This window comes from Gymnoscopelus microlampas (assembly GCF_963454915.1).
Source record: "Gymnoscopelus microlampas genome assembly, chromosome: 16".
In the NCBI taxonomy this organism is placed as follows: Eukaryota; Metazoa; Chordata; class Actinopteri; order Myctophiformes; family Myctophidae; genus Gymnoscopelus; species Gymnoscopelus microlampas.
Window position 1 is genome coordinate 48,883,197 of NC_139953.1, and position 14,260 is coordinate 48,897,456.

General features: G+C 44.0%; 1 protein-coding gene across 1 annotated transcript in view; it reads left to right on the forward strand.

Moving 5' to 3' along the window:
• map7b (microtubule-associated protein 7b) overlaps positions 1-14,260 on the forward strand; it is a gene marked incomplete at its 5' end in the record, with an annotated part of 78,885 nt that overhangs the window by 46,244 nt on the left and 18,381 nt on the right. Inside the window, 6 exons of the mRNA XM_084082273.1 lie at positions 918-1,067; positions 5,199-5,318; positions 7,669-7,847; positions 9,736-9,854; positions 11,568-11,833; positions 13,346-13,515. Coding sequence (XP_083938399.1) covers positions 918-1,067; positions 5,199-5,318; positions 7,669-7,847; positions 9,736-9,854; positions 11,568-11,833; positions 13,346-13,515 — 1,004 coding nt within the window. The remainder of the gene's footprint in view (positions 1-917; positions 1,068-5,198; positions 5,319-7,668; positions 7,848-9,735; positions 9,855-11,567; positions 11,834-13,345; positions 13,516-14,260) is intronic.

Below are 14,260 nucleotides of genomic sequence, written 5' to 3' on the forward strand. Positions count from 1 at the left end.
GCCCTAGTAAAATGTAGTGCAAGTGATATATTTTGGTTAAAACAAAGAAAAAAGAATAGAAAAAATAACTATGCATTTTTTGTTTATAAAAAGTTGAAGAGACATGGAGATTTTATAGTAATTATTACAGTACTATTCATAATATAAAGCCATTTAACACTTATTGCACATTATATGAATGGTTGTTTTAATGATAGGCAAAAATATTTTTAACTTTTGTCATCTTCATTTAATTTTTAGATAGTGGTCAGCCACAAACTCACTGTCACAACTGGCCAATAAAAAAAGATACCGGTTCTGTTCAGAATTTTTCGTCTCACGTCTTTTTTCTTAATAATAGAAAAAGATCGATAGTGGGCTCGATAAAAGCTTGGTTCGATAAGCAGGCTCGATAAGGTGCTCATTATCAATAAAAATTAACGAGCTCCATCCCTACTCAAGCTCTGCTGAGTCGGCGCGCCTCCGTCATGGACAATAACTATTATCACGTGTGCGTGTGAACGCGTGTTCAGCGTTCCCCTAGCGTAGCTTCCTGGTTACATTACATTACATTACATTACAGTCATTTAGCAGACGCTTTTATCCAAAGCGACTTACAATAAGTGGTTGCTATGTGGGGGGGGACAACAAAAGCCAGGTCGGCCTCCTCCTCCTCACGATGAGGAGCGCCTCGCGTAAAAAACCCTGTCTCGAAAAGCCCCGCCTCGCGCTGAAGCCCCGCGCCTAAAAACGAGCGCTCCTTTTTCAATTTCCCTGTGACATATATATTGTTGGATGTTGTGTGTATATATTGTTGGATGTTGTGTGTGTATATTGTTGGATGTTGTGTGTGTATATTGTTGGATGTTGTGTGTATATATTGTTGGATGTTGTGTGTGTATATTGTTGGATGTTGTTCACGTCTTTCCTTCCGACAGCCTTGCGGTTGAGAACCGCCTCCTCCCCCGCCATTAGCAAAGCTCAGTCCAAGCCCCGCCTCCACCAGCAGGGGAGGACCGCCCACCACCACAAACCCCTCCCAGGAGGAGGAGTTGGTGTGAAACGCGGGCACTCCGGTTCAGTAGGTTGTACGTACCACACCGAGTCACGCACGCAACAACGCCGTTACGGGAAAACACATGTGGGCTGGAAACTGTTCTGGAGGATTCTGGGGCATTGGTTCTCAAAGTGGGGTCCGGGGACCCCCAGGGGTACTTGAGAGGGTTCCAGGGGGTCCCCAGCTAAATGATGGATGGAAACCAAATGTACCCTTATGGGTCTGTAACTCTGAGAGTGTACAAATGGAACCAAATGGACCCTGACGGGTCCATTTGGTTCCATTTGTACACTCTCAGAGTTAAATTAACATTGATTTTACAATGTGAATTGGGGTCCCAGGGATATAAATGCCATTAAATGGGGGTCCGTAGCCCTAATGCATGTCAAACTGGGGGGTCCTTGAAATTAAAGTGGTTGAGAATCACTGCTAGAGAGCCGTAAAAATCTTCTCTTATGGGGGTCCCTGGCCAAAACGTAAAACTGCACGGCTAAAACAGTGCTTCTCAAACCTTTTCATGTCGAGGACCCCCAAATTGTACATATATTTGAATTAGATTTTGTTTTGTGCCAGGGACGCCCAGGAGAGAAGATTTATGTTGGAACGGTCTCTATAGAGCACCGAAGTCTGACGTAATTTACACATCCTACCTGGTTCGCGGTTTTCCACCCCCGTTCTGAATCCCCATAGACGTGTTTAATATCGCGTCAAATAAGAACTGTGTTCCAATAATAAACAAATGACCCCGGTGGTTTGACTCTTATGGATATGAAGCATCAACTGATGGTGAGAAAACGATAATGTTATTTCCGCCAAATTAGTTACATTTTTGCCAGAAACAAACTGTTTCAAATATAAGTGACTGACTATCATAAACGATAGAGAGCCACCTCCCTGATAATATCACAGAGACAGTTTGTTTATTTTTGGACCACAATTCTTATATGAGACGATTCTATGATGAGCCAATGTTATTCTCCACAGAGAAATGACTTTACGAACCAGGGGATGAACGAGTGACGTCAGGACTTCTGTACTCCAGCACTATATCATTAGCAAAACAACATATACATATTAACACTTAATATTTGATCTGGTTAGTGTTTGATCGATACACGCGCGCGCGCGCACACACACACACACACACACACACACACACACACACACACACACACACACACACACACACACACACACACACACACACACACACACACACACACACACACACATTTAATCCATGGAAGATATTTTTATGACTATTATTGATATTAGTCATTCAACTCTTATGTTGTCTGTCAGCAACACGTGGTAGAGGTCATGTGTCACGTGCACGCATAGCGCACGTATCAACCAGAAGGATCAAGGTTCTTATGGCCCCTTTCTCCCTAATCCTCTGTATAGGATAATCTTTTTGTTTTCGTGGGAACTCCGTTATGCCGCTTTTCATCCTTTGTGGGAAAATCATAATCACCCATAATTTACTCCTTATGGAAAACACACACATTTACCTAAACACACATTTACATGAACACAGTGACTTGTACTACACAATGCATAAACTGCACACATGCAAAACTAAAAATTATATCCTGTAGAACATACATGGGCAACTGGTGGCCCGGGGGCCACATGCGGCCCCCACCTTCACTTAATGCGGCCCGCAGGTTAATATCAGAATAGTGATATATTATTGATTTCAGCAGTTATGATTCTAAACATGTGAACATGACCCGCTTTAATTACTTCAGTCTATATTAGTAGCTTAATGACTAGTATTAACATTCTATTGTCTTTTTTATGTCCAATGTATTTGTATTTAAGTTCATAAAGTTAACATAAGTATAACTGAATGCATTTGAAATTAAATACAACATGTTACTTTTCAGGATTCCAATAAAAAAAATAGCAAAACAAAAATCAGGGTTTCAATAAAATAAATACAAAAATAGCAGATCTACAAGCTCAAAACGCGTCGCAGTGCGACGCGTTTTGAGCTTGTAGATCGGCTATTTTTGCTACTTTTGTGTGAGATTGAATGGTAAAGTACGGCATTAATTTACGAAAAAAGCTAAAATACGGAGATAAGCGGTCTCTGCCCGACAGTATTATGCAACGTGTTCCTCTGGAGTGAGTGTGTAAATATAGTGGCCCTCTACACCATCAAAGTTGCATCATCACCCTTACTGTAGACTGGTGGTTTCTTCTGAACAGTTTCCAGCCCTCAGACTCCCTCGTCCAAAAAAACAACCAGCAGGTCACATGATTATAGACATGTAACATGCATGATGGTGTGAAACATGAGGGTGTGTGTGTGTGTGTGTGTGTGTGTGTGTGTGTGTGTGTGTGTGTGTGTGTGTGTGTGTGTGTGTGTGTGTGTGTGTGTGTGTGTGTGTGTGTGTGTGTGTGTGTGTGTGTGTGTGTGTGTGTGTGTGTGTGTGAAATATATCAATACATCGGCCAATAGGGCATAGCAGTGGGGGCCATTTTCTGGTTCCACTTCAACATAGTAAATGCATTTTTCCCATTGACATTTCCAAAAATATTTATATCAATTATTTTAAGCCTAGAATCAGGCCATCCAGGGTCCTGGTGAATCATGACCATAAAACATTATTTTCTGTGATTTTTTTTTTTTTTTTTTTTTATATTTAATTATATGATATACTATATTTAATAAATACCCTTTGTTTTGCCGTTTTCAAAACATTTTTTTTCACAGAATCAAACGTTTTATGGTCATGATTCACCAGGACCCTGGATGGCCTGATTCTAGGCTTAAAATAATTGATATAAATGTCAATGGAAATGTCAATGGGAAAAATGCATTGACTATTTTGAAGTGGAACCAGAAAATGGGCCCCACTGCTATGCCCTATAACTCATACCAAATATCAACAACGTTTTAGAAACGGGGACAAACCACAACCACCGTCATTGTGGATCGGGGGCAGACTATACGGTGCATGGCTATACGTACACAGGTGGAGGTGCAACATATCAGCACATACATGTAACATGTATGATTAATATACATGTGTTGATGATTCTACATGCATGACATGCATGATGGTGTGGATCATGAGGGGGACAGAAAGCCACATAGATGACCAACTGATCATCTTCACTGCATGATTCCATGGCAGGTTTTCCTGAGCTGCATGGCTGGATGTCTATTCTGTACTTTCATCAAATACATGGGCTCTCTGTGCACAGCGGCCATATTGGAAAGAAGACAGCAGGGCCTCTTCCTTACTTCCTTCAAAGTTCTTACTAGACCCTCCAGAAAAATGTGATTATGCGATCCCATTTTTTACCGCATAATCATCAAAATGGCGCATACTTATGCGGCGGTAACGTTTTTTCAAAAAGGCTGCATCGCATCGCATAATGTAATGTGTGCATCGCATATTTCCGCATATTTCGCAACTTCCCTCAATTTTGCTGCATAAAAATGCAAAAAAAAAATGCATATTTCACGAAATCAAGGATTTTAGACGCATAATCAAGAGTTTTAGCCCGCGTTTTTCTGGAGGGCCTATCTTACTAATGTAGCCCCAGTACTGGTTCTCAAACGTTCTAATCTCAGGGACCCCCATAACTCTGAGAGTGTACAAATGGAACCAAATGGACCCGTAAGGGTCCATTTGGTTCCATTTGTACACTCTCAGAGTTACACACCCGCAAAGGGGTCCGTTTGTTTATTCAATAAAGTAGCAAATGACTGCAAACAATTTTTTATCAATTATCTAATAAAGATCCTTTACTTTTTTTTGCTAGGATAATTTGTTTTATTAAATCGATTTAAATTGTCATTTTTTTATCGATTTAGGATAAATTGTTTGCCTAGTTTCCAGTGAGCCAACATGCACCATATCAACCCTGACTGTTTGAACAGAATGGAACAGAGCCTTCATTAGTGTCATTGGTAACAACCTGTAGTAAGGAAGTAAGGAAGAGGCCCAAATGTATTTCCATTATGCCTGCTGTTTCATAGAGCCTTTTGCTGTGTGGAATCTGGACCTGTTATAGGACTAACTGTGTGTGTGTGTGTGTGTGTGTGTGTGTGTGTGTGTGTGTGTGTGTGTGTGTGTGTGTGTGTGTGTGTGTGTGTGTGTGTGTGTGTGTGTGTGTGTGTGTGTGTGTGTGTGCGCGTGTGTAGGCCTGCGTCGCTTGCCGTTGACCCCCTGGGAGAACACGATGGTGAACCGGTTACAACAGCCCACACACTCCTACCTGGCCCGAAGCCGCTCTGCTGTGAGCCTGTCTGGAGACACAGCGGGTAACACACACACACACACACACACACACACACACACACACACGTAACACCTTTATTTGAGTTCACATTTAAGGTGTCCGGGTAGCTCAGTCGGGCAGAGCTCGGACATTGCAGAGGCTTCCAAATACGAACACTAGTACTACATTCATAACCAAAGCTGTATAATAGCATCCTTAAAGACGTTGGTACTTTAGCACCTTGGTAAGGAATGCCTCTTCCAGACTGTGGCTGAATGTACATCCACAAACATCTGCTGTGTTACAGTAGCTGTAACATCTGACAAGGCATCTTTGTCATTATTGTGAAACACAAGAGTGCTTATACTGTACACAGGGGTGCACATAACTTTTTAGGTCTAGTCCTCAGAAGAGCACCTGGAGATGTGACTTGGTGCGCACCAAATAAATGGTCCCGTCGTCACGGGGGGGGGGGTTCAGCACCGTGCCCCCCGGGACAGTTTTGTCAAGGGGGGGGGGCTGATGCGCAAGAAAAAAGGACGCTCTGCTTCCAAATTCCGCCGTTTTTCACCGTTTTCTTTTTTTCACGCCGTTTGGTGAACCCCCCAAGGTTGGTGTCCTGTGCTGCGCTGCTTTTATCCGCCAGATTGGGACGTTCACGGCATACTTTGCACCATCACGGTGCGTTCATCATCGGTGACGAGTGCCTCTAACAGCCGCTGCTGGCTGCGTGCAGTGTGCTGCGAGTCGCAGAGTGTCTGTGTGTCAAGATGCGAGGCAACACTCACACAATGACGTGCAGCATGCGTCCCCTCCCCCTGCGCCTAATGGCTGTGTATGGGGCCGACGCGTGCTTTAGCGTGATTGTGTGAGTGTGGCTTCAGTAAGTAAATTCCTAGCCTCGATCTCCAGGCTTTTATTTTTTAGTTTTGCTAGAAAATAAAAGCTTGGAAATTCCTGTCCCAGCTGTTGCGCCTCGCGTCGTCATGATGTGCTGCGCGTTATTTATTTTGGGTGTGCATGCGCACCAGTTATGTGCACCCCTGCTTATACATTTTGTCAGGTGTGTGTGTGTGTGTGTGTGTGTGTGTGTTTGTGTGTGTGTGCGTGTGTGTTGGGGGACCCAGTTCAGGTGTTAATCAGATTTGGACCCAGACTTAAAGAATTAACTTCTTAAACTGCCTTCACCACTCTGTATCTGGCACCACACACACACACACACTGTTACACACACACACACTATCACACACACACACACACACACACACACACACACACACACACACACACACACACACACACACACACACACACACACACACACACACACACACTGTTACACACACACACACTATCACACACACACACACACACACACACACACACACACACACACACACACACACACACACACACACACACACACAGGAAGGAAACCAATGCAAGGCACCAGTCTGCTCACCAGGAGCAGTTAGGGGTGTTGCTCAAGGACACTTTGGGGGCCGGGAATTGAACCAGGAACCTTCTGGCTCCCACACAGTCGCTCTATAGTTTCTCTGCATGTGTTTTATTTTCCTTAAAACTCTGTTTACTTCTGTGTTCTGCACCCATATGCACATTTACACACACACACACACACACACACACACACACACACACACACACACACACACACACACACACACACACACACACACACACACACACACTCACACTAAGGGGGGTGTGCGCGTTTGTGTGTGCGTGCGTGTCTCTCACTGCATGCTGAGTTAATTTGTTGTTTAATATGTTGATTAATCGTTGCTGTGTGGCAGAAACCATGGATCTCCAAGTTTCAAATGTCTGTTTTTCTTGTTGTGAAGTCTCTCACAGTAGCATATCTCTATATGTCTCTAATAATCAGTAGATCTAACACTCTTTCTGTCGTTCTTTTTTACCTCTCTCTCTCTCTATCACTGCTTCTTTCCTTTTCTCTCTCCTTCCGCTTCTCTCCATCCTCCTCCGTTCCTCAAAAAAACCCTTTCCCTTCTCTCTCTCTCCCTTCGTCATTTCATTCCTTTCTTCCTTCATTATCACCTTTTATCATTCCTCTTTTTCTTCCTTATGTCTTTCTTATCATTCCTTCTTTCCCTCCTCATAATTCTTTATTTCTTTCTTTATAATTCCTCTTTTTCTTCCTTATTTTCTTCTTCTTATTCCTTATCTCTCCCGCCGTCATCGAACCGTCCTCCGACCGACCGTTTCCCCATCCGTCCCATCCCGTGGACCCCTCCTCCCCTCCTCTCCCCTCTCATCTCCCTCGCCGACCCTAAACCCCCCCCTTTAAAAACCAACCCCCCCCCATGCCCCGCCCATAATCGTCACGGTAGCGCTGCCTGTGTGTCCTCGCTCAGTGTCCTGTCATCCGATGGGCTCCGTGTCCTTCAAGACGCTGCAGGCCACGCCCCTCCCCCACTGCCGCAGCCACGACCGGAACCTGAGCCGCGAGGCCGCCGCCCACCTCCACCACAACGCCCACAACGCCAGCGCGGCGGCGGCGGCTCGCCGGAAGACCACCAGCGGAGCCACACCGGTATGTTTTTATTTTATTGATTGATTTATGTGTATTGACAACATGCACAGATGTGCCACTTCAAAACTTCACACGTTACTGTTCTTTCCCTGATAGTGCCCTGAAAATTAAAAAAAAGAAGTTGTCACTACACACCCCCGTTTTTCCCTTCAACAGACATCCATATACATGAGAACAAAAGAATGTGTGTTGAAGAAGGTGTCAGACTCATTATGAGGCGAAAGGTGATTTGAAGAGGTCCTTGACCAGTTGCTCAAATTAATTAGCATCATAAAAGCAGTGATCATCAAAATAATTCAGCATTTTAAATGCCCTTCTTTGTCCCTCTTATTGCCCTGGGAATCCCCTGAAAATGTACTGTCTTGGCGATGGCAGGACATTTGAAGTTTTGAAATGGCACATCTGTAACAAAGCAATGTACACAGGAGAGATGCACGGATCGTGGTTAGCCGCAGTTAACCGCAGTTTGGGTGGATTTGGGTCAATCAAATATAATTATTAATTCCAGGGGGCGCTGTGGGAATGTCACAGTGCAGGAGGCACTATGGTCACTATATAGATAGATAGATAATCCAGTTAGAGAGCTGATCTCTTAGTGCAGTCATCATGTGGCATCGTGTGGGCACTGGCAGCAAGGGACAGATTATCCTCCTACAGGACACACCGTCCCAACCTGTGTGCCCCCCCCCCCCCCCGCCCCGCCCCCCCCCCCCACCACAGGAATTTAACCCTTTCAGACCAGGAACGCATATGTGTGTCATTTAAGGATTTCTTTGGCTATTCAAAAATAGCAGATCTACAACTTCAGAGCTATGAAGTTGTAGATCTGCTATTTTTGAAAGATTGTGAAGATTTGTGCAAATCAGTTAGGATTTAGAAGACATTTCCCCCCGAAGCCAAGATTTGAGTTGCAAATGTTTACTTTGAAAAATATATATATTCAAAGACCCACGATTTTCCCAAAAAATAGCAGATCTACAAGTTCATTTGAGCTTGTAGATCTGCTATTTTTGAATAGCCAAAGAAATCTAAAAATGACACAGATGCGTTCCCAGATTGGATGAGTTAAAGTACTCTATGACTGCGTTCACATGGACATCATCACGTCTTCATTCAGAATGTAATCATTCTGAGATTCAGAGATTCAGACTGAACTGTTTTACATGGACACTAAATAAAAGTCAACCTCGTTCACAACATGCCTCAAAGCGTGACATGAACAGTAATGTTGACCTGTCTCTGTGTGTGTGTGTGTGTGTGTGTGTGTGTGTGTGTGTGTGTGTGTGTGTGTGTGTGTGTGTGTGTGTGTGTGTGTGTGTGTGTGTGTGTGTGTGTGTGTGTGTGTGTGCGCGAGTGCGTGTGTGTTTGTATTATACTTGCGAGGACCAAGTATAGTAGAATTTGAAGAAATCTACATTGTGAGGACCGTATTCCTCACAAGACAAATGGTTGTTTTATTGTTCAAAAAAAAACATTTTTAGAGATACGTTTACAATTAGAAAAACATTCAGGTTTGGATTAGACATCTAGAGGTTAGGTTTAGGGATTGGAATTAGAGTTAAACATGATTTATACTTAGTTGCGCGCCAGTGTCAGGCACCGAAAAACAGCCGATCTATAAGCCCACAACGCGTTGCAGCGCGACGCGTTGTGGGCTTATAGATCGGCTGTTTTTCGGCTTTAGGCTTATGGTTAAAAATGTCAATATTTTTTTTTAAATGGCATTCATAACATGGCTGTCTTAAAGTGTTGATGTCCTCACAAGTATAGTAATACAAATGTGTGTGTGTGTGTGTGTGTGTGTGTGTGTGTGTGTGTGTGTGTGTGTGTGTGTGTGTGTGTGTGTGTGTGTCTGTCTCTCTCTCCCTGTCTGTCTGTCTCTCTCCAGCAGAAAGACAGAGAGCATGTGAGGAAGTCGTGGAGCAACCTGTCTCTCCCTCTCGCTCCCTGTCTGTCTCTCCTCCCCAACAAGAAGAAGAGCAAAGGAACTGCCCCCTCTCCTGGCAGGTAGGAGAAGTGCATCTGTGATGAGATATTCTCTTCATCAATAAAGCATTCTGTCTGTGTGTTAAATAGCTCTATGTTGTGATAGTAATCATTGCTATCAGTAGGGGTTCTCAACCTTTGTTATGCCACAACCCCATATTATGAGGGTGTTTTATTTCTTCTGTTTATTAAAGGTAGGGTAAGTGATATTTTTGGGTTAAAACAAAAAGTATTTTGTTAAAAGGTTAAAGCACTATATTGTGATAGTAATCATTGCTACAGAGTGTTTGTTCAGTAACAGGAGTCTCCCCGTCTCTCCAGCTCTTTAATAAACAGAAAATACATTTTTCGGTAGGTGTCAAAATCTCAGCCAATCAGGAGAAAGTACCAATTTTTAAGCTTAATTTGTATAGTGTTCCAGTTCCAATTGTGTCTGCTCATTTCTTAGTGTCATCACTTCCAATTTCACTTGTTTAATCTATATCCTGATTGAGTTCTCTGTCCTGATTGGATAAAATTGGAAATTAAACTGAAACGAAAATGCATTTTCTGTTTTATAAAGCGCTGGAGGACTGGTGTAGGACTGGTGTAGGGCCCAGGATCACTTAGGAAATTGGCACCGGGTGAAAAAAAATGGGTTACAAAAATCGCGGGATAAAAATTATTTAAAAAAAAAAAAGAGCTGGAGAGACATGGAGACACCTCACTTGTTTCTCCTTTTTTTTACCGTTTCTTGATTTTGACTGCCAATGCGTGACCCCAACAGTACCTTCCCGCGACCCCACTTTTGGTCACGACCCATAGTTTGAGAACCGCTGGCCTATAGCAATGATTACTATGGGAATAATACTGTAACATAGGGTGACCATATTCTGAATTCCCAAATAAAGGACACTTGAATGCACTCAGCACATTTTTTTTTCTTTTTTCGGGTTTGTAACTTTTTTGGGGGGGGTTTGGTTACCTTAATTTGGTTAATTGGGTTCCAGCTTTGCAGACAGTACACTCTGCTTCCCATTTGTCACGACCCAGACAAAAACACGGGGTACTTTTTCCAGCATTTCATTAAATTGCTTTTGCGTTTGGGCATTTTCATTCACTCTCGGGGGCGCCGGACAGCCCCCAAAAGAGGACACGTCCGGATAAAAGAGGACGTATGGTCATTCTACTACTGTAACACTTATTTTAATAACAAATGTCTATAAACCAGGGGTCTTCAACGTTTTCAGGCCAAGGACCCCTTGGCTGAGAGCGAGATAAAGCAGGGACCCCCTGTATATTGTATAAAATATTTATTTTTTCATAGATTTCATAGGCAGCTTCATAGACTTGTTTCACAGCTCTATCATGTTGGATTCATGTTAATGTGTATTTTCAGACATTTAACCATGCACTTAAACAATACTTATTATACCTGACCTGTCACTCTGTACTTAGCCTGCTCTTTTTTCCCCCTACACCAAACCACTTTGCCGAAAATAGCAGATCTACAAGCTCACAACGCCTCGCAGCGTGAGGCGTTGTGAGCTTGTAGATCTGCTATTTTCGGCTAAAGTTCTCCTCAGAATAAGGATTGGGCTTGGTTGAAGTGGTTAATGTAAAAATCACACAAAGATTTGGCGGACCCCCTGTAGTAACTCTGAGGACCCCCCTAGGGGTCCCGGACCCCCTGTTGAAGACCTCTGCCCTTAAACCCCATTGAAATGGTTGTTCCTCTTCCTGTACCCCCACCAGGCCTCCCCAGCAGAAGGCGGCGGGACGGCCCCCCACCCCCAAGCGGCTCAGGTCTCCGGGGGGCGGGGCCGAGGACCTGGGGAACATGCGTCCCGTCAGGGGGGTCCTCCCCGTCACGGAGAGCCCCTCCCCTACCAATCAGGGAGGAGAGGAGGAGGAGGAGGCGCTCGGCCCCGCCCACATGCAGCCCCGCCCCCAGCCTCTGGGTCAAAACAAGCTGAGCGGGGGGGAGCAGACGTCCGCGGAGAGGCCGGCGGCCGCTGGAGGTCAGTATAAAGACCAGAGCCTCATTTACAGGGGTGCACATAACTGGTGCGCATGCGCACCCAAAATAAATAATGCGCACCACATCAGACGACGCGAGGCGCTTTTGCGTACCAACAGCTGGGACAGGAATTTACAAGCTTTTATTTTTTAGCAAAACTAAAAAATAAAAGCCTGGAGATCGAGGCTAGGAATTTGCTTCCTGAAGCCACACTCACACAATCACTCTAAAGTATGCGTCGGCCCCATGTACAGCCATTAGGCGCAGGGCGAGGGGGACGCATGCTGCACGTGATTGTGTGAGTCTCGCTTCGCTTCGCATCGCCTCGCATCGCCTGCGTGCACGCAGCCAGCAGCGGCTGTTAGAGGCACTGATGAACACATTGTAGTGGTGCCAAATATGCCGTGAACACGTCCAGATCTGGCGGATAAAAGCAGCGCAGCACAGGGCACCAACCGTGGGGGGCTTCTCCTAACGGTGTGACAGGAAAAAAAACGGCGAAAATCAGCGGAATTTGGGAGCAGAGCGTCCTGTTCTTCTCGCAGCAAAAAATGTGTTTATTTAACTCATTCAGTGCCAGACTTATTTCTGGCTGTGTTGTCCCAGTGCCAGAGATTTTTCAATTTATCTTAGATTTTCAAGTAGTCACAGCATATTTATCTCCAGTATGATGGATCCCCTGATGGGTGCTAATCACTGAGGGTTGCACTGTGTGGTTTCACAAATGTCAACGAGGTCATCGCGGCCTTGTTGACATTAATTGTCTGATGTTGAAAATAACATGTCTGGGCCAAAAATACATAGTAAAAAAAAAGTGCTCAGGAGCCGAGATACAGACTTTTTCAGTAATAAGTTAAACAAGAAGTAATCTCTCAAGAACAGATTCTGCTCTCTGCTTGAATCTGTCGGGGGGGGTTCGTCATATCGCGTACGCACTGGCCTACAAGTGGGCGTGCCTTCAGATCAGGAAGCAGGCCGTGCTTTACCCAATCAAATGTAGTGGCCGGGACTTACGTGTGTGCCGATCCTTCCCCACTAGAAATAAACCAAAACTCATTTAACAATAGCGTCCTCGAAGCAGACAAAACCACAGAAAGATATTCACATTTTAATTTGCTCTTTCATCATAGAAACAAGTGGGTTTTCCATAACCAAAACCATCCATGTTCTCTGGGAGAAACACGTCATTGGCACGTTGCGCCATAGCGGTAAAACACGTGAAACGAAAACGTCTTAATGAGTTAAGAAGAAATGTTGAAATTGTCATTGAACGTCACTGAAAACAATTCTTGAGTCCTAATCCCTATAGTCCCAAACCACACCTATGCATGATGTAACGGGTAGCGCTGGTGTTTTAGGGATAAGGCTTCTAACAGGAGATAGCAACTTTTGCACCGGAACGTCCCTTGCGCAATGCTAAATCCTCAAATAGTGGGTTTAGCCACTCTATAGGGCCCTCAGACTTTAACCCTAACCCCACTGTGTGTCTGTTTTGTTGTGTGTTCTTGTTCAGAGTGTGTGAGCAGTCCTCCGGCCCACCGGCCCTCCGCCGGCACCACGGACCCAGAGGAGGCCAGCCGCCTCCTGGCTGAGAAACGACGGCAGGCCCGAGAACAGAGGGAGCGGGAGGACGAGGAACGCAGGATACAGGAAGAACAGGCCAGGTACGAACAGCATGGGGATGTGTGGGACCATAATCCTTATTATGGTTTATCATGATTTAAAAAATAAAAAAACGCTCACATTAACCGTACCGCAGAGATGTTAAAGGATCTACACCATGAATTTAATAAATATATATATATATTTAATATCATATTGTTTATGTCCCTCAAACGTTTTTCAAAAGATTTGAGCCTAAATCAAGCCTCAGATATACTCATACATGAACCACTTTAGCCCTATTTTATACCTAGACTATTTGAAAATAGCAGATCTACAAGTTCACAACGCGTCGCATCACGACGCGTTGTGAACTTGTAGATCGTCTATTTTCAAACATTTTAGTACTTTTACTTTTGGTACTTTAACACATTGGGTGCCAAAACCGTATATATGCGTTTTTTCTTTCTTTTTTTTCTCAAGATTTAGACTCCAATCCACTTCCTGGTTAACTTATGACTTCAAAAGCCTGTATCTTGGCTCCTCAAAATGGTTAAAAATCCTGGCACTCAATGTACTCTGTTTTAAAAAAAAACCTGGCATCCCATGTGTTAAGTACATTTTTATTCCAATACTTTGTACTTTTACTCAAGTAATGTGAATTCCGGACTTTTACTTGTAACAGAGTATTTCTGTATTGCAGTATTGATACTTTTACTTAACACATTGGCTGCCATTGACGCAGATCTGCGTTCATTTGCGCAAAAGCCCGTTGGCTGCCATTGACGCAGATCTGCGTTCTTTCAAAAAAAAAAATGTTTTAAAT